At 56.4% G+C, this 19,418-nt stretch overlaps 1 protein-coding gene across 2 annotated transcripts; it reads left to right on the top strand.

The window, feature by feature from the left end:
• The first annotated feature begins 889 nt into the window (after positions 1 to 889).
• On the top strand, positions 890 to 16,381 carry TMEM72 (transmembrane protein 72). 2 transcript variants are annotated; one of them, XM_030569698.1, is made up of 5 exons: positions 890 to 1,199; positions 10,907 to 10,973; positions 12,077 to 12,148; positions 13,898 to 14,037; positions 14,298 to 16,381. In XM_030569698.1, exons 1-5 carry the CDS (start codon positions 1,130 to 1,132, stop codon positions 14,774 to 14,776), a joined length of 828 nt encoding a protein of 275 aa, XP_030425558.1. In that variant the 5' UTR covers positions 890 to 1,129; the 3' UTR covers positions 14,777 to 16,381. The 2 variants fall into 2 exon arrangements, with proteins under 2 accessions (XP_030425558.1, XP_030425560.1); XM_030569700.1 differs by lacking the exon at positions 12,077 to 12,148.
• The last annotated feature ends 3,037 nt before the right edge of the window (positions 16,382 to 19,418 follow it).

Here is a 19,418-nt window from a genome sequence, read left to right as displayed (position 1 = left end):
CTTGACCCCAGCTCATACAGTCCGTGCCCAGTGAGCCCCGTGCTTCCCTCCCCCGCAATGCTTGGTGGGGAACCCACCCACAGGCTGGCTGACGGGAGAGGGAACGTGCCCAGCATGCTGCTCCAGCGGTGGTCTTTGCACTTGGCCAGTTGGCAGCAGAGCAGTGAAATGCCCCTGGAATGGATGCTTTGCCCGAGACATCAAGCCACGGAGCCTCTTCTTGGGTGACGTCCACCCTCCCTGTGCAGACACCAGAGGTGATGAGGTAGCCCCAGGGCATGGTGTAAATGCTGGGGTGGGGGGACTCTGCTCCAGAGAGGAACTGGCAGCTCCACGTTTGTCTCTTGGCGAGGCTGGAGTAATTTGACTCAAGGTCCGAGCGAGACGGTGTCTGTCCTCAGTGCCAGCCTGGCATGCGCACCCAGCACACTCCATTTCCCTGCCCCATGGCCAGGCTGGCTCTGCAGGGCCAAGACAATCCAAATAGATTTGAGTGCCTGCCCTGACCCTGCTCATGCTTCTCCACCCTGAGTGGTGCTGGGTGCTCCCCTAGGCGTTCCCAGCCGAGTGCTTGGTGCCCAGGGAAATCCTCGGCCAGCGGCCTGTCAGCACAAAGCGGGTGCAGTTTGGGTCTGCGGGATGCTCTCAATCCCTGAGGAACTGCCAGCAGCAGGTTGCTGTAGAGCAGAGACCAAATCCCCATGCACCCTCTCCCCCCAACCCCCGCCAAGTGGTTAATCTGAGCTGCCAGAGCTGCGGTGCATTAAGGCCTTTCTGTGGCATTTAATCAGGTTGCTCTGCCCCCACCAGAGGAGGAGGAAAGGCCCAGTGCCTCCCGCTGCCTGTCCTACCGGCTCCAGGCAATCATTAATCGCAGCCCTCCAAACAATGCAGGAAACAAACAGCCAGCCAGGAGAAGGCCAGCATTTCCCAGCCCCTTGGGGAGCTGGAGTGGGCAGCGCCGACCGGTTCCCTGTGGTGGCAGCTTGTTCCACTGCCAGCACCTGACCCAGGCGGCGCCTTTGCCTTGGGAAGGTCGGGTGGGGCGGCAGAAGGAGATGACCAGGGAGGCATGTAGGCTGGGAAGGAATTCCAGCCAGCGGCTCAAAGGCTTTCGTCTCTCACAGCTATGAAGCACAGGGCCTTTTGGACTGCACTAGAATACACTTGCCGACTGCTGGGCATCTCCACGGCAGCAGGTAAGAGGCAGCATTGCCTATCATGCTCAGGAGAGTCAACAGCTGGAGCAAAGTAACAGGCAGTTCATGGGCATCTGGACGCCTGGGTTCTATTCCTGGCTCTGATTGTGCCACCCTCCCTTCCTCCATCTGCCCGTTGGGGATGATGAACCTTGGGGACTAGGAAGCAAAGCATGAGGTGTTGTTACTCCCCATTGCTAAGTGTCAGTCGGTGCGTCCTCTGGCAGGTGGGGCTGCTGGATGGGGCTCACCAAAGCCTGGACCTGGATGCCACAGGGACTGCTGCTGGAAGGAAAGTTAGTTCCCCATGGTACGGGCTGGGGCAGCAGAGTAACCTTGATCCATGGAGGGAAGGTCCTCATGCTCAGTGGAAGGGACTGAGGGGGGTCTCCAAATCCTCAGCAAAGCCAGGGGGAAAAGCTGTCCTGTCCCAAGTGGGATGAAGAGAGGAGCCGCAGCATTGGTGGAGATGCTGCTGCAGCATTGCTCCTCTGCCTTCCTGCTAAGCTGTCGGGAAAGCAGATTCAAAGAGCTGTTTGCTCTTTCCTTGCAATGCAAATAAACTCCCCTACCTGTTTACATGGCTCCCTCTGCCAAAAAGTCAAGGCTGAAGGACCAAATTTTGGTTGGAGGAGGTTGCATTTGGCTGTGGTTGACATCTCAGGTGAGAGCTGAAAAGGGACTGTTTGAGCTGGCTTCTCCACGGCAGAATGTGCAGAAAATCTCCCCCTGCAAATCCCAGTGGTGTAGAATAGCTGTTGCAGGTAAAAATTGCTGTGCGGGGGGAGGGGGGCGGGCAGAGAGTTGAGTGCAGAGGATGGGAGCAGGAGCAACAAAGTATATTCATGGCACTGGCATCAATTTGCTGGAGCCTTGAGAAACTCACTTAATCACTCTGTGCCTCAGTTTCTCCATCTTGAAAGCAGGGACAATGATACCTACCCCTGGGTGCTGAAGGTGATTGCTTCTGTAATTTTTGGCTGGGAGATACAGCTGTGCAGAATCTCACTGAGCTGGCGAGTGGGTCCTGTTGGCAGATCCTGCTTCATTCCAGATGCTAGTTTGTCGGAGTAGGGCATTGCAAACTCATGTCTCTCAGCATTTCCTAGGTGAGCAGCAGCATGCTCCGGGAGACACCGCACACAGCTCTGGGGCAACAGAGAGCAAGAGACAAAGAGGTCAGCTCAACTAAGCCAAGCACAATCCCGGGTCTGAACGCATGGACGGACAGCACCCAGGTAGAACGCTGGCTGCTGGCTGTGGAATGTACTCCCCACAGCTAACTGCGCTAGCCAGGGCCGATAGAAAGGGCAATGCTGCAGGGCAAGTGGACTGAAGACATTCTCCCCTCTGGGGCTCTTACAAACTGGCACATAGGAGCACAGCGGGGTGAGCCTGTGCAGGAGACGAGCTGGATTGCAGCTATGCGGACCTCGATCACGCACACACAGAGGGAAGCTCACACTCTCCCCTAATGCTCCAGTGATAATAGTGGATGCCTACCCAGGGGACAGCCCTACCCCAGTATGTGCCAACAGAGCATAAAAAGCTGAAATCATAAATAGCTTATGAAGCTGAGATGTCTTCCTGGAGTGTAATCTCGCTCTCTCATGGTGTTTACATGGCGCTATCTTCTATAGCTCCTCTGGAAGTTAGTGAAAGTCAGCACCCCATCAATGTGGAAACTGCCTTGGACTGCGCTAAAGAGCCCTGTACTTTTCCATCTCTCCGCTCTGGGCTCTGCCCAGCATCACCTGCCTTCTCCAAAAGGCCCAGAAAGGAGTGAGGGGTCTCCATGTTTCATTTCTCCCTATGTGTCTGAGGCTGTCAGTGGAGGGAGCAGCCAGCTCAGTATGGTGTTCGCTGCCCAATGAGGTACAGGTGGTTTTGCATCCTTTATTTTAATGCTAAAAAGGTTGGGAAATGGAGACCACAGGGAAAAGAGTCCCCAGAGCTCAGCCATCCAAAGAGACTTGCCAAAGGAAGAGGCTAATGGATCAGCCTCACTCATAGAGTCTGGGCAGTGTTGGGCAATTCCATAGATTGGCTCTCAATAGAGTCCATTGGAGAGGCAAATAAAATACCCACCACCACCCCCAAGCTCCGAGCATGCTGGCTCCCTGCGATTGGTGGAGCCATGATAGTCACTGATCAGGCAGCCCTGTGATTGGTGAAACCATGTTGTTAGTGGTTGATCAGTGGTCAGGCAGCCCCATAATTGGTGGGGCTGTGTGGTTCGTTGTTGGTCAGTGGTCAGGCAGCCCCATGATTGTTTGGAATGGTTGGGAAACCCAAAAGTTTCACAGATTTTAGCACAGATGACGCCTGCTGAAAATCTGTATTTGGAGGAGCATTGTTAGTTGTTCCAAATTCTCCTGTTTAAACTGTTTAATTCGTAATTTTGTGCCTGTGCCTTGGGTCTGGCTCAAATCACAGAGAGCAAATAGCCCAAGCAAACAGCCCACAGGCTGATGATCCTTCATCCAAACTGTTCTGCTGATTCACAAGTGTGGGCTGGAAAGGAGTAGGAATCAGGAGGCAATCCTGCACCATTCACTTGCTGGAAGAAAGATTGAATCCAGAAGAGGATGACCAGTCCTGCTCTCAAACATGGCCTGCTGACTGGCTTCGAATTCCCCCGTGCTCAGTTCTGCCTGCATTTGTAGTGATGATCATCCAGGGCCTGCAGAGCCCAAGGGCAGAAAACACCTGCACTTTGTGCCCAGATTCCCAGAACATGTCAGTATTGATGCAAGGGGCCAGAGGACAGCACAGAGACAGAAGTCTTGTACTCATTCACAGAGCCAACGGCAGCTCCTGAGCTCCGAGCTGGAGAGACCATCTCTAAGGAGCAGGATGGGAGTTCGCTCCTCGACAGTTTGGCTGGGGCAGCTGATCAGTGGGCCGGCTCATGCCAGTTACAATGCAGTCTCCCCAGGAACTGGCCTAGGACCTGACACATTGTACAAAGGCATCAGAATAGCCACTGGCACTCCTGACTGCCTCTGGAGTCAAGCCAGTATCTTCAGTTCCCACGGTGATGGTCTATGGTGGGCATGTTAGGCGTCTGGAGGGGGTTCTCCTGTACCCAGAGCTCGTGACTCGGAGCTGAGATTAAATGGGTGCAACAGATGTGCCTGAGTCCGTAGGGTCAGAAACCACAGATGATACCAGGCATTGCCAAAGATCCCCAAGCAAAGGGCCCATTTGCTCTGCATGCCCCGCTGTGCTCCCACCAGCAGGGGGTCACTGTGAACCCACGCCTGTGAACCAGCACTTGGTAGGGGGGACATACATCCAGCTGTGTCTTGGTGGCTGTGACCATTTGGATGGCTGCGCTTCCTTGTGACAGATTTTGTCAATGTTGCCACGTTAGCTGTCTGGATTACTCCTGTCCCCACTGAGTCAGTCCCTGGGAGTTTTGCTGTGGGGTCAGGAGTTCAGTCTGTGCCTCCACGAATCCCCCCACAGGCAAGCCCCAGAGGGTGAGTTACTGATCAGTGACTCCCCTGGGACAGTCTGCCCAAAAGGGGGCAGGATGCTACTGGGAATAGCTCTTCCAGGCTCAGCACCTCCCGCCCAAGCCACCAAGCATCCGGCCCCCTGCAGTCACCAGACAGAGCCTCTGCGTTGGCTTTTTGGGCACGGTCATCCTCCATCTCGGCTCCATGTAGAACCACAAAGGTACACTCACAAGGTAAGCTCTGGCTCCACTATCACGTGGGCTGATCTGGGCCTGGGGGGCACCTGGAAACCCTCCCGAATGCCCTGCTGTGCCATAACCCACCTGTGGGTTTATGCAGTGAAAGAGCTTTGCTGTGAAACTCCAGCCTCATTCCCTGCCCGCCCTCATGTTATGAGCGTGGCACCCCCGAGATCCCAAGTAAAGCCCCAGCTTGGCAGAGCAAACATGAACCCACAGGACCTCGAGGTGGGGCAGCGGGAAATTTCTGTGCTGTGAGCTTCATGGCAGGGACTGACTTGGCTAGGGATTGCTACCCTGTGGGTGCAGAAGGATTAAAAAGCTGCTTGTGGGGCAGAGCAGCAGCCAGGAGGGGTGTGCGTGGAATGGGTCGTTAAGGACTGCCTGGAACCTAGGATCTGGAAAGACAGTGGTAACCCCAAGGACTGAAGAACTGACCCCTACTGAGGGGGAAACTCTTGCAGGTGGAAGATGACCTCAGCGTGGGTCTGCAGGAGGAGTACAATGGACCAGGAGCTGGGGGAGGTGACAGGAGAGGAGCAAGTCTACACCACACAATTAAATCGACCTAAGTTACTTCACAGTATTTAAATCAGTTTTGCCTAGCCACACTACCTCCTCTTGTCGGCAGTGATCATCTTGTCTGAGCTTCTGTGTCGCACAGGCCAGAAAATGTCCCCACAACAATGCCTAGAGCTGAGCTTGTAGAAAAACATCCGATCCTGATTTTAAAATTGCCAGTGTTGGAGAATCCACCACCACCCGTGGTCAATTGTTCAGTGGTTAATTTTTCTCCCTCTCTAAAAACTGATGCCTTATTTCCAGTCTGAATTTGCCTGGCTTTAACTTCCAGCCACTGGATGATGTTCCAGCTTTGTCCGCTACTTAGAATATTTATTAAATATGCCTTTCAGAAGTCTATGTATATTATGTCAACACTATTACCCTTATTAACCAAACTTGTAATTTCATCAAAAAAAGATATCAAGTTAGTTTGACAGGATCTATTTTCCATAAACCCATGTTGATAGGCATTAATTACATTACCCTCCTTTAATTCTTTATTAATTGAGTGCCATATCAGCCACTCCATTATCTTGCCTGGGGTTGATGTCAGGCTGACAGGCCTAGAATTACCCAGGTCATCCCATTTATCCTTTTAAAAATTGGCACATTAATTTTCTTCACCTCTTCTGGAACTTCCCCAGTGCTATTGAAAATCAGCATTAACGGTCCAGCAAGCTCCTCAGCCAGCTCTTTTAAAACTCTTGGATGCAAATTATTTGGATTTGCTGATTTAAAATATCTAGCTTCAGTAGATTCTGTTAAACATCCTCCACAGATACTAGTGAAATGGAAAGAGAATTATCCTTACCATGTGATACAACAGTTTCATCTGTTTTTTCCCAAATACAGAAGAGAAATATTTATTGAATATTTCTGCTTTTTCTGAATTATTACTGATAATTCTATTTCCATCTAGCAGTGGACCAACACCAATGTCAGGGTTCTTTTTGTTCCTAATGTATTTTTAAAACTCCTTCTTATTATCCTTAACTGTGCTGGCCATTGGTTTCTTCTTGTATCCCTTTGCTGCCCATATCAGTTTTCTACAATTCCTAACTTCTGATTAATATTCGTTATTAACAATTTCCCCTTTCCTCCATTTGGAAGTATAACTGTCTTGTGTGCACTGCTGCCCTCTTCAGGAAGGAATCCAGAACTGAACACCTGTGAGTCTTAGTCCCTAGACTGCTGACAGTGATTCTCCTTTACAGGGAGTGGAAGGGGTGTGTGATTTTGGAGCAGGAAGATTTAGGTTCTAGTCATGTTTGTATCTGGAACCTAGCTGTGCTCTCAGTGCAAAGCTCATTAACTCAGCTCAGACCCACAGTGTGTGGTTGTGTTGTGCGTTACACACCTAGGGAGTTATGTCTCAGGCTTGGGAGACACTTCTGTTTTCACATCATACACCAGCCTTTGTGAGGATCAAAGCCCCCTGCACCATTCACCATCCCAGGAATCCCATTCACCATCCCAGGAATACACCCATCCTGCCCTTCCCTTCAGGGGTTATGAGGCAGGCTGGAGCTTTCCCGGGAGTGCTGCTCCCAGGACCCAGTTGCAAGCCAAGGAAGGGTCTCAATGCGCTCAGACCCTTAATCCACCTCAGTGCATAATCCCCCGCCTGGCTGTGTTGGCCAAGGGGCCGCGCCGTGTAGCACAAAGCGAAAGCTCATTCCAAGCTGCTAAGCTGCCTGCCCGTCTTTGTGCTTTTCTGTTGTTTAGTAAGTGGCATTATCACCATGGCTACAGCCACTATTAACATAGCTAGCATGGTTGGCATGCTTTCCCCTGCTGCTACTGATCTGCCACCCCAAGGTAGCCAGGGCAGGGCTTGCTAGGTGCAGGAGGCCGAGGCCAGTGGGATGGCCCTTCCAATATGGACAAGCACAGTATGACAGGGAAGGAGGCCAAGAAGGCTGGCTAGGTGGTTAGGGACAGGAAAGCGAGGAGGCTACAGGGAGCTGGATAAAGACTGAGAGTGGGATCTTCTGTGGCTGTCAGTGTTGACCTGGTGGGAGCAAAGTCAATGAGTCTTGGCTTTACCCCCTGCCCCATGAGTGGAAAATGTTTATCCCCCTCTAGCCATGTGTGCTGAGGGAGGGAAAGACCCTTCCAGGGGAGTGGGGGGAAGGAAAGGGGGCAGCAGGGCAGAGCCTGAGGAGATTGGCAGGGAAGGGGCTCCTGACCGGATGCTGCAAGTGTGCCCATGTGCATCAGGGAGAGATGGGCCCTGGGCCAAACTTCAGGATCCACATTCCCCAGATGGAGCCAGCACTGTCCTCCAGACTTTGTGATCACTCAAACCCATGTGGCGGGCTCAGCCCAGGGCAGTGGGCCCGTGACACGCAGATGGTCAGACTAGTCCTGTTCTGTGGATGCTGGGCTTGGGGCCATCATTTCGTCATCCAGGACGCACATGGCTCCTGAATCAGCAATGCCAGCAGCTTAAACAGCAGCAGAGCGGGCATCTGCTTCATGCCCAGCTCGCCCTGCCCCAGGGAGGCGGGCGGCTGCAGCCGAACACAGGCAGCATCAGCAATAGGACAGTCCCCCTGCAAGAGGCATTGGCCCGAAGCCGCGCAGCTGCCTGGCACAGCTCTGCAACAACATCCTGGCAGGCACCGTGGGAAGGCAAACAAACTGCTCTGCCTCCCATGCAACCACGGCACAGGGCACTGACAAGCCAGCCCTCCCCTGGCCTGCAGCACCCCTCTTCGCCCTCCGCTCCTGGGTGACAGAGCAGCCTCAGGGAAGGGCTTGTCCCTGGGGAGTCTGTGACTCCCCAAAGGCCATGGCTGGCCAGGATCAGAGCCAGACACTGATATTTGATGCCACTTTGGTTGAGCTGCGAAGGAGGCTGCTAACCTGGCTGTGTGGACAGGAGCCAAGCACTGTTGCACCCGGGGCAGGTCATTGCAAATGGCTAGTGTGTGCTATAGCAATGTCTGGAGATACCAGCCAGGGATCGGCTGCCCATCATGCCGGACGCCGCACGCACACCACCAAGGAAAGCACTGGTCCTGCCCCACACAGCCAGCACCCTTGGCACTGCCTGCTGCAATGATTTGCAAACGTGTGTTAGGTGGTTGTGGCTAGCTGCTCCTGCTTAAACACAGTGACACAGAGAGATCTCACTAATGTACTATCCCCATCTCTCTCTCACATACACACACACACACACACACAAGCATCACACGCAGCCTCTCATACAGTCTCACAAATACATACTCACACATACAAATAGTCATACACATGAGAGTCACAAACATACACCCAGTCTCACACACAGAGACACAGTCTCAGATACACAGGTCTCACACATAGTCACACGAGAGTCACAAACACCCACTCAGTCTCTCACACACGCAGTCTCACATACTCAAGTCTCACACACACACACAGTGTCACACACACACACACTCATGCACACAGAAGTCTCCTCTGGGGCCTGCCATGGGATCATGGATTTGCATGGGGCCCTGTGGCTACAGCCCATTTCCCACAAAGCTTTCCCACACGGGTTCAGCACCAGGACACTTGTGCCAGCCCATCCCCAAGTACCAGGCAGCCTGGTGCCCTCCAGCATGCCCAGCCTGGCTGAGTCTCTCTGGCCCTGGTAAGGCCCCAGGGCCCTAGTAGCTGCAGGCTTCCCCAAAGGCTCAGGGCTGGCTGACAGCCTGTGCAGCTTGTCCAGCCCTCTGGCCTCCACCCACGGACAGTCCCCTGGGGAGCAGCCCAGGCTGGGGGCTGCTTGTGCAGGAGCAGTGGGTGTTCATGGCATTGCCCTGGCGGAGAATGGGAGGGCTGCTATGCCCTGCCACCCCCTGCACCAGGTCTGTCCACAAGCCAATGCAGCCCAAAAGGCCTGGAACAAGAGGCACTTTGGGTCTCTCAAACCCTGTCCCCCAGTATGGTTGCAAACCCTGGAGGGCAGAAGCGGCTGCAGCCACCATGGGACGCTGGCAGCTGGAAGGGGCGCCTGTGGGGATGAAAGCCAAGTGCAGAGGCCAAGACTTAGGCCTGCCCCCTGCCCTGCTCGAGTGTTGTAGGCTGAACGGTGTGTGGGACTGAGCTGCTGGTAGGCCATGGGACAGCCTGTTCCCAGGCTGGGGTGCACCACCCCAGATTTGCCCAGTGCAGAGACAGGCCCAGCTGCAAACTCCAGCTCTGGCCCCAAAGCCACACTCAAGGCCTGGCCCTGTGGCGGGTGCTAGGCATGCCGGTGCCTGGAGCTCAAGGTATGTGAAGGTCCCGAGATGGGTCAACTCACTCACAAGCCTCATGGCCAGCCCACAGCAGCCAGGGCCTTCCTTGGCCCTGCCCCGCCCCTGGGCACACCCTCACAATAGGGTTGCCAGGTGTTCAGTTTTTGACTGAAATGGTTCGAACAGGGACCCTGGAAGCTCCAGTCAGCACTGCTGACTGGACCGTTAAAAGTCTGGTCAGCTGTGCAGCGGGGCTAAGGCAGGCTCCCTGGCTGCCCTGCCTCCGCGCAGCTCCTGGAAACAGTGGCGTATCCCCACTCCAGCTCCTACCCATGGGGGCAGCCAGTGGGCTCTGCCCGCTGCCCCCGTCCCAAGCACCGGATTTGCAGCTCCTCTGACCCCCTACCACACCCCAACCCCCTGCTCCAGCCCTGATCCTTCTCCCACCCTCCAAACCCCTCGATCCCAGCCCAGAGACCCCTCCTGTACCCCAAATCCCTCATCCCCGGTTCCACCCCAGAGCCCACTCCCCCAGCCAGAGCCCTCACCCCCTAACACCTCCCAACCTCCTGCCTCAGCCCAGAGCCCTCTCCCATATTCTGAATTCCTCGGCTCCACCCCCCAGCCCAGAGCCTCCTCCTGCACCCCAACCCTGGCCCCATCCCAGAGCCCACACCCCCAGCTGGAATCCACACCCTCTCCCGCAACCTCTTGGACAACTGGGGCAGGGAATGGTAGCCCCAGCCAGAGTGACAATCCTACCCCCTACACCGCCGTGGTCATGCACACAGCTGGGAAAGGGCTGACAGTGGGACAGCGTTTCTGGGGCTGGTGGTCCTTTGCCATGATGGCACAAAGCTGGGATGCAACATCAATACAGAAGAGGAGTGAACTATTATACAGGAGGAACTGGCTGTTCCCAGTGAAGGGAGCCATGGAGACTCCAATGCTCATTGAGCCCCAGGGAGTCCCAATACTGTATGCAAAGTGTGGGGAGCAGCAGCTTTAGCCCATTAGGGAAACTGAGGCATGGAGTGGTTCAGTGATTGGCCAAAGGTCTGTGGCAGAGCCAAGGGCAGACCCCAGCCCTCTTGGCTCCAGCCCTCTGCTCTAAGCACTGGACACTCTGCCTTCTCTCCCCACCCCAACCCAGCCAAGGGCCAGGTGAAGAGCAGGCAGGGCAATGATGGCGTGGGCATTGTCATGACTCCAGTGCTGCCTTCTCTCTGCAGTGCTGGTTGGAGTGGGAGTGGAGACCCTGCAGCGCGGGCAGTTCCAGAGCCTGGCTGTCTACCTGCTGTGAGTATCGCTGGGGTTACCGCGGGGAGTGGCTCTGCCATCGGGAGGTGTCAGGCCGAGCGGCCCTCTCCTGGCCCCGCAGTGTAGGAGTCTGGGCAGGGCCGGTGCAACCATTTAGGCGGACTAGGCGGTTGCCTAGGGTGCTGAGATTTGGGGGCGCCAAAAAGCGCCCTCAAATTTTTTTTTAAATCGTTGAGCAGCCGCTGCTGCTGGGAAAGAGAGGGAGTCTGAACTGCTGACAGCAGCCGGTAGCCCATGGTGGATTCCTGGGTCAGGGCACCTCCGTGGCAGCCCGCAGTCCAGGGTGTCCCCTGGGTCAGGGCACCGCCGCGGCAGCCGGCAGTCCAGGGTGTTCCCTGGGTCAGGGCGTCCCCTGGGTCAGGGCGCCTCCGCGGCAGCCGGCAGTCCAGGGTGTCCCCTGGGTCAGGGCGCCGCCGCGGCAGCCGGCAGTCAGGGGTGTCCCCTGGGTGAGGGCGCCTCTGCAGCAGCCCGCAGTCTAGGGTGTCCCCTGGGTCAGGGCACCGCCGTGGCAGCTCACAGTCCAGGGTGTCCCCTGGGTCAGGGCGCCGCCGGAGGGGGCGGCAGGCAGCTCCTGTGGAGCTGCCGCAGTGATGCCTGCGGGCGGTCTGCTGGTCCGTGGTCGGGTGGAGCTGCCGCAGTCATGCCTGCGGATGGTCGGCTGCTCGCGCGGCTCCGGTGGACCTCCCGCAGACACCACTGCGGCAGCTCCACCTTAGCTGCGGAGCACCGGACTCTCCGCAGGCACCACTGCAGCAGCTCCACTGGAGCCACGGGACCAGCATGCGGGGCGGCGAAATTGACATCCGCCTAGGGCACTCAAAACCCTAGCGCCGGTCCTGAGTCTGGGACCCTGTGAGCCATGGGGCAGCTCAGCCCTGCAAGCTCCATGCACCGCTGTATGCCTCAGTGAATCTGGCCAGGGGCCACAGCGCACTGTGATCTCCCCTGTCCAATGGCTGGACAGGGAGAGCTGGGGCTCTGGAGCCCAGCTGGCCGGCAGTAGGTAGTGCCCTCGAGCCCACACTGGCCCTGCTGGCCCCATGGCTGTGGCCAAGCCTGGCCCTCATGGTCCCCCACTTCAGTTTCTCAGGGGCAGCGGTTTCCATCTGCGAAGTCTCCTTCTTCGTCAGCCTGCTCCTGGGCATGTGTATCACGTGAGTACTCCCTGCCCACGCCCACCCCACTCCCACCCCCACATCCACACTCTGCATACCCTGCCAATGCCCACACTCTGTGTGCAAGAGCGGCGCCAGGGTTTCTGATGCCCTAGGCGGACGGCCATTTTGCCGTCCCCCGCGGGTCCGGTGGACCTACCGCAGTCATGCCGGTGGACGGTTCGCTGCTGGAAAGGCTCCGGTGGAGCTGCCACAGTGATGCCGGCAGGCGGTCCACTGGTCTAAAGGCTCCAGCAGACCTACCGCAGTCATGCCTGCGGCAGGTCCACCGGAGCCTTTAGACCAGCGCACCGTCCGCCGAAATGACTGCGGCAGCTCCACCGGAGCCTTTCCAGCAGCAAACTGTCCGCCAGCATGACTGCGGTAGGTCCACCGGACCCGCGTGCCGCTCCCCCGGCAAAATAGCACCCTCAAAAAATTCTGGCTCCCTAGGCCATTGCCTTGGTCTCCTAAATGGTAGCGCCGGCCCTGCCTGCGTGTCCTGCCCAGGCCCCACCCCCATATCCACAACCTGTGCAGCCTGCCAATGCCCACGCCCTGCATGTCCTGCCCACGCCCACCCCCACCCCACCCCCATGTCCACACCCCGCGTACCCTGCCAATTCCCAAGCCCTGCGTGTCCTGCCCAGACCCCACCCCCATGTCCACAACCTGTGCACCCTGCCAATGCCCACAACCTGCGTGTCCTGCCCAGGCCCCACCGCACTCCCATCCCCACATCCACACCCCGCATATCCTGCCAATGCCCAAGCCCTGCGTGTCCTGCCCAGACCCCACCCCCATGTTCACAACCTGTGCACCCTGCCAATGCCCACGCCCTACGTGTCCTGCTCAGGCCCCATCCCCACCCCATCCCCACGTCCACAACCTGTGCACCCTGCCCACCCCCACACCCGATGAGCCCTGCCCATGCCCCATGTCCACCCCATGCCCACACCCTGTGTTCCTGCCCATGCCCCTATATACTCCACCCACCCCACATCCCTTGCATCCTGTCCATGCCCTCTGCTCACACCATGCCTAAACCCCATATGCCCTGCCCATGCCCCCATGCACTCTGTGCACCCCGCCCACCCTACATCTGCATCCTCGTGCACCCTGCCCATACCCCCCACCCACATCCCCTGTGGACTCCACCCACCTCACATCCCCATCTCTGTGTATCCTGCCCATGCCCTCTGGGTATCCCACACCTATGCACCCCTTATGAGCCATGACCAGGCACCCCTCATGCACCCTCCCAAATGTCCCACCTTCACCTCCATGTATCCTGCCCACACTCCTTCCCCTGCTCCCCATGCTCCCCCTTGTCCCTCACCTACACCCAGCTGGTGGTACAGGGCTGACCAGATGGGGCTGCAGACTCACCTCCAGGGGAGCTTGCCCACTGCTGGCAGCACCAGACCCTGCTTGCTGGCCAGGCTGCTGCCCCCAGGGCCTGTATGTGTCACTCACACTTCCTCTGCCTCAAGGCTTGGGCACCCATGGGTGTGTCCCCAGGATGGGGGAATAGGTGAGAATACTTGGTGCTCAGCCCTGTGCCCCCTGAACTCCATGGGCCACTCAAGCCTTAGCCAGCCCCATGTGCAGGCCTGGTCTGGTGCTCTGAGCTCTGGGGCCAGTGGGCACCAGAGGGGCATTTAGACCCAGCCCTGCCAGCTGTGTGCCCCTGGTGGTGGTGACCGGTTCTCCCTGCTGAAGCCCTCGCCTGCCCCGCTCTCTCCCCAGCTACCAGCCGGGCTCCCTGGCACATGCCTTCTGGAAGCGAAGCACCCAGCCAGCAAGCTTCCAGAAATTCCTGGGTTACGTGCTGCTCTCGGTAGCCTGCTTCCTGCATCCTGTCCTGGTCTGGCACGTCACCATCCCCGGTGAGGAGCGCGCTGGGGCCTCGGACAGCATGGGGGGCAGGGGAATGGGGTATGGCAGTGGGTGCCAGGCTGGGATGGCATGGCCCAGCTGTGATGGGACAGGGGTGCCAGGCTTGGGGCTGTGGCCCAGCTATGATGGGACAGGGTGCCAGGCTGGGAGCCGTGGCCCAGCTGTGATGGAAGAGAGGGGCCATGGCCCGGTTTTCCTGGCGACCTCTCCCCAGCTCTTTGTCTGTCTCATCTCCGGTGCCTTTTCCCAGGCTCCATGCTGGTGCTGACCGGCTTGGCCTACTTCCTGCTGAGCAAGCGGAAGAAGAGCCCGGTGCACGGGGAGGTGCGGGGGCCACTGGAGCAGTATGTTGACCCCTGTGCCACGGCTGCAACCTCCATGGGCTGTGGTGACACCGAGCAGACCTTCACCTTCCCCGGGGGACACCGAGAGCAGCGTGTCTCCCTGCTCGGCCACATGAAGAGCATCCTGAAGGGCAGCAAGGACAAGGGTGCTGGCTGGTCAGCTGAGCCCACCCCATCCCCACCCACCACCACCCCACCTGCCCTGGCCCCAGGCAAGCAGGTGCACTTCCAAGAGAAGCTGGTGAGGATCATCCCCTCCGTCAGCGAGAGCCCAGATGAGGCAGAGAGCGAGGCCGAGGAGACCACGTCCGACACAGCCCCAATCCTCGGGCCAACAGAGACCCCGCTCCTCGTCACGCCCCTCAGTGCCACAGGCCTGTTCTGATCGCCTGCCCACCTCGCCCGCAGCCTGGGGCGAGTGGCAACAGCCTGCAGCTCCCCACCTGCTAGCCTGGGGCCTGGCTTCAGGCCTCGGACATGCTCCCCCTGTGGCCCAGGTGCCACAGGAAGAGCTGACCTATCAGGAGCAGGGCAGCCCCCGCCAGGTGGGGTCCTGGTGCCCAGGAGCCCAGCCAACCCCCCAATAACTAACGCTGCTGCTGGCTGGAGGGCAGGGCTGGTAGGTGCAGTGCCAGCTTCCGGGGCTGGCTGCAGCGCTGACATTCAGAGAGCCATCCTGGATACTCACCTGCTGGGGCCAGACCAGCCTCTGGGCAAAGCCCTTCAGTTGCCATCTTTATTTAATTGAACGGTTCCTGGGGCTTGATCAGTGTGTGTTCCAAACATTGCAAACGGGTGGAAATCAGGGCAGACAAATACACTTCCTAGTTTTCTGGGTAAATATCAGGGTTAATCCTAGGGGGGCTGGGAGGGATGGAGAAAGAGCACAAAATCGAGCCCAGACAGAGTGATGAACTGATAGCCCTTCCATGCTGTGGTTTATGTCGTAATCTGTACATCAGCAGTACATGCACAGGTGAGTGTGTCTGTCTGTCTGGCTTTCACTCTGTTGCCTTCCTTTAACAGGCAGCCTCACAGTCACACTGCCACTAACTTTCTATTAACAGAGAGGCATCTGCTAGTGGGATGGGTTGGATTTTCTTAACCTAATCATTATTTCCATGTACTTGAGCGGTCCAAAATTCAGATGAAAATCAGTTAAAACCAAATAATAGCTTTGGTAAAACCCTGGGCACCGCCCGCCCACTCGCCGTGGGATCTTGGCAGGCTCTGGCCATGTGTCAGTACACCCTAGCAACTGTCTGGCCCCACTCCCTATGGGATCCATGCAAGCTCTGCCCCGGTGGCCTGAGCCAGACTTTGCTCAGCGTATTTCCAGGACAGTGAAGCCTTCGATCTCAGACATTTCCAGCCCCTCCATCAGCATCTGCTCAGTGCTAGATGGTCGTACCAGCGGAGTTGCAGCGTCTGCCCTAGCCCCCCACTCTGCTGTGTGGCTGGCCATGGACCATGCTCCCCAGCCAACTGGATCTAACCCCCAGCCCTTTGGACTGCCGGCTTTCTCACAGCAGCATTGCTAATAAGCCGCAGGGAACAGAGCCAGCCTAGGGACATCAGATGCCATCTCCCAGTGCTTCCCACTGGGGCGGCTGTGGGGCCATGTGACGTGTGACCAAGGGACACAGCACTCCCAGCAGCCTGCTGTTTTCAGGAGAGGGCTTGTTGCCTGAGTCCCTGCAGCCACACACTCCCTCCTCCCATGCCCTAGCATGGCCCTGGGACAGAATGGGGTGGGTCCATTTTCCAGCGCCAACATCTGCCCTACCCTGCACCGCCATGGGGAGAAGCACCTCCAGGGATAGGGGGGCTGACGATCAGGGCTCAGCCTGTGATGGGTTTGGTCACAAAGCTCCCCTTGGGACTGTCGCCCTATGTGCTGAAATGACCTCTGAGCTCATTTTCCCTGCCAGCTTGGGACTCTAGAACCCTGTCTTGTTGAGCCAGACATGCTAGCCTGCTGCAGCACAGACCCAGGGTTTGGGCCACGCTCCAAAGCTGCAGACTTTAACTAAAAACAGCTCAGCAGGTTTCCTGTCTCCAGCACTCAGACACTCAGCTCCCAATGGAATCCAAATTCCAAATAAATCCGTTTTACTCTGTATAAAGCTTATACAGGGTAAATTTGTAAATTGTCCACACTCTATAACACTGATAGAGAGATATGCACAGCTGTTTTCTCCCCAAGTAATTAATCGCTTACTCTGGGTTTATTAATAAACAAGTGATTTTATTAAGTATAAAAAGTAGGATTTAAGTGGTTTCAAGTAATAACAGACAGAACAAAGTAAATCACAAAGCAAAATAAAACAAAACATACAAGTCTAAGCCTAATACATTAAGAAATTGAATATAGGTGATATCTCACCCTCGAAGATGCTCCAATAAGCTCCTCTCACAGACTAGACCCCTTCCTAGTCTGGGCTCCATCCTTTCCCCTGGTACTGTCTTTGTTAGATCCAGCAGGCATCTCAGGTGGTAAGCAGGGGTTTTCTCATGACTGGCAGCCCCTGTTGACCTGCTCCACCCCCTTTTATAGCTTTGGCACAAGGCGGTAATCTTTTGTCTGTGCTTGTCCCCACCACCGCCTCATCAATGGAAAAGTTCAAGGATTAAGATGGATTCCAGTATCATGTGACAAGGTCACACGTCACTGTAAGACCCCTAGTCTCCATTCTTCCTGGGCTGGCCCACAGGTACCTAGGAAGACTTACAGGTAAAACACCCCCATCTGCAGTCAATTGTTCTGGTTAATGGGAGTCATCAAGATTCCAAACCACCATTAATGGCCCACACTTTGCATAATTACAACAGGACCTCAGCATTATATTTTATATTTCTACCTTCAGATACAAGAATGATACATGCTGTGACAGACCCAGACCAGTGTGGTACAGGAGTCTGGTAGAGGGCAAATATACTGGTCACTGGCTGAGTAGTTTTCTATTCCCTGAGTGACCAGAGTAGGGGCTGCACTAGAGTAATCAGGAACCTGCTAGAACCAATTAAGGCAGACAGGCTGATTAGAACACCTGCAGCCAATCAAGGCAGGCTAATCAGGGCACCTGGGTTTAAAAAGGAGCTCACTTCAGTTTGTGGTGTGCGTGTGAGGAGCTGGGAGCAAGAGGTGCAAGGAGCTGAGAGTCAGCGGGTGTGCTGCTGGAGGACTAAGGAGTACAAGTGTTATCAGACACCAGGAGGAAGGTCCTGTGGTGAGGATAACGAAGGTGTTTGGAGGAGGCCATGGGGAAGTAGCCCAGGGAGTTGTAGCTGTCATGCAGCTGTTACAGGAGGTACTATAGACAACTGCAATCCACAGGGCCCTGGGCTGGAACCTGGAGTAGAGGGTGGGCCCAGGTTCCCTCCAAACCTCCCAACTCCTGATTTGACACAGGAGGAGTTGACCCAGACTGTGGGTTCCACCAGAGGGGAAGATCACTGAGGTGAGCAAATCTGCCAATAAGCGCAGGACCCACCAAGGTAGAGGAGGAACTTTGTCACAATGCATACATATAGGAGAAATATTTCAGTAGTTTATAACCTTTGGTATGATACCTTACAAGAGACCTTTTTCAGAAAGCATATTCACACTCATAAGCATATTTCCATAAAACATATAGAGTGGAATGTCACACAGCCATCCTGGGAGAGAACAGAGGGCCTGAACCCCAAAGAATCAGCAATTGAATCAGCCAATTGTGTCTGGTAGGAGAGGAGCGAGGCAGGGCTTTCATGAAAGCTGGTGATGTGTCGGGGATGAATGTCCATGTGAAATATATTAACACCATGGGCGGAATTACAATCGCTCACTGGTGGGCTGCTTTAAAGTTGGTGTCCAAATGCGGGGAAGCGCAGGCTTCCCCCAGTCGGGGTGGAAGGTGGCTGTCGACCTGTTTCCAGTGAAGCGGAGCAGTACGGAGTCAAAGCAATGGAAGCCCATGTCCATATGAACATGCAGGGGGTGGAAGAGCTGCGGGTCAGCTTGGCTCTGGGACAGACCAGCGAGGCTTGGGAAATACAAGCAGAAAACAAAAAGCATCTGGCGTCGAGGGACCACAGGAGGCAGCACACTGCGAGCCTTTTGAAAGTCGGGTCCCCTTGTCCGCAGGGCTGGAGATGCCGGTACCTTGATGTGAGTAAGAAAACAGGTTAAGCAAACAGTGTAACTGGCTCCAGTGACGTTTTCGTCACCAGAAAGCAGGTGGGGTTTGGTTTGGTGGTGACCAGCCCTGGCTCGTCTGTGCTGGCTTGGTATCACTCTAATCTCTGCTCTTTGTGAATAAACTTTGCCGTGGTTTCCCTCCCAACCAGACCAGTGCAGTGACACTGGAGTACCTGGGAGTCCTTCAGCGAATCCACCAGGCTGGAGTGTTCATGCACCCAGCGTGTCAGCTACATTCCCTGAGGGGCGGATCCCCGCTGCCCTGCCCCTCAGGCAGGCACTGACACACAGTGCTAGGTTTACAATGGGGCCGGTGGTGCCATGGAGCCGGGCCCATGCTCAGAAGGGGCCCCGGCCTGCTCTGCTTGCACTGTGCCAAGAGCCCACCAGCCTGCTGGCTCCTCCTCGCCCAATACTTGCTCTTCATGGCCTGCCCACTGGTCAGCCAAGCACTTCTCTCTGCCTCCTGGCCGGACCCCAGTACACCTCTGCCTCCAGGCAGTCTCTGCTTTGTGGGTCCCCACCTGTCTCCCTGGAGCTGACCTGCCTGGGACTGGTGCAGAAACCTGGCCAATCTCAGCAGCTAGAGTGGGGGGTGGGGGAGCAGAATAGTGCTGGGGGCTTGGCCTGGCCCCTCCAGGTAAGTGTGTCCTGAGGGAGCCCGGCTGGTGCAGGCCCTGGCTGATCGCGCCACTCCAGAGGGGCCAGAGCGATTCCCCATCCCGGGACCAGCCCTGGCTGCGCTGTCAGCTCAGCCCGGCAGACGCAGTCACTTCCCAGCAAGGCTGGTGAGTGCAGCCGGGAGACAGGGCATGGGGGAATGGGTCTCTGAAGGGTCTGGGGGGGT

This window comes from Gopherus evgoodei, chromosome 7 (genome assembly GCF_007399415.2).
Source record: "Gopherus evgoodei ecotype Sinaloan lineage chromosome 7, rGopEvg1_v1.p, whole genome shotgun sequence".
NCBI lineage: Eukaryota > Metazoa > Chordata > Testudines > Testudinidae > Gopherus > Gopherus evgoodei.
Note: the sequence above shows the minus strand (reverse complement) of the source record. Positions and strands in the feature narration are given on the sequence as shown.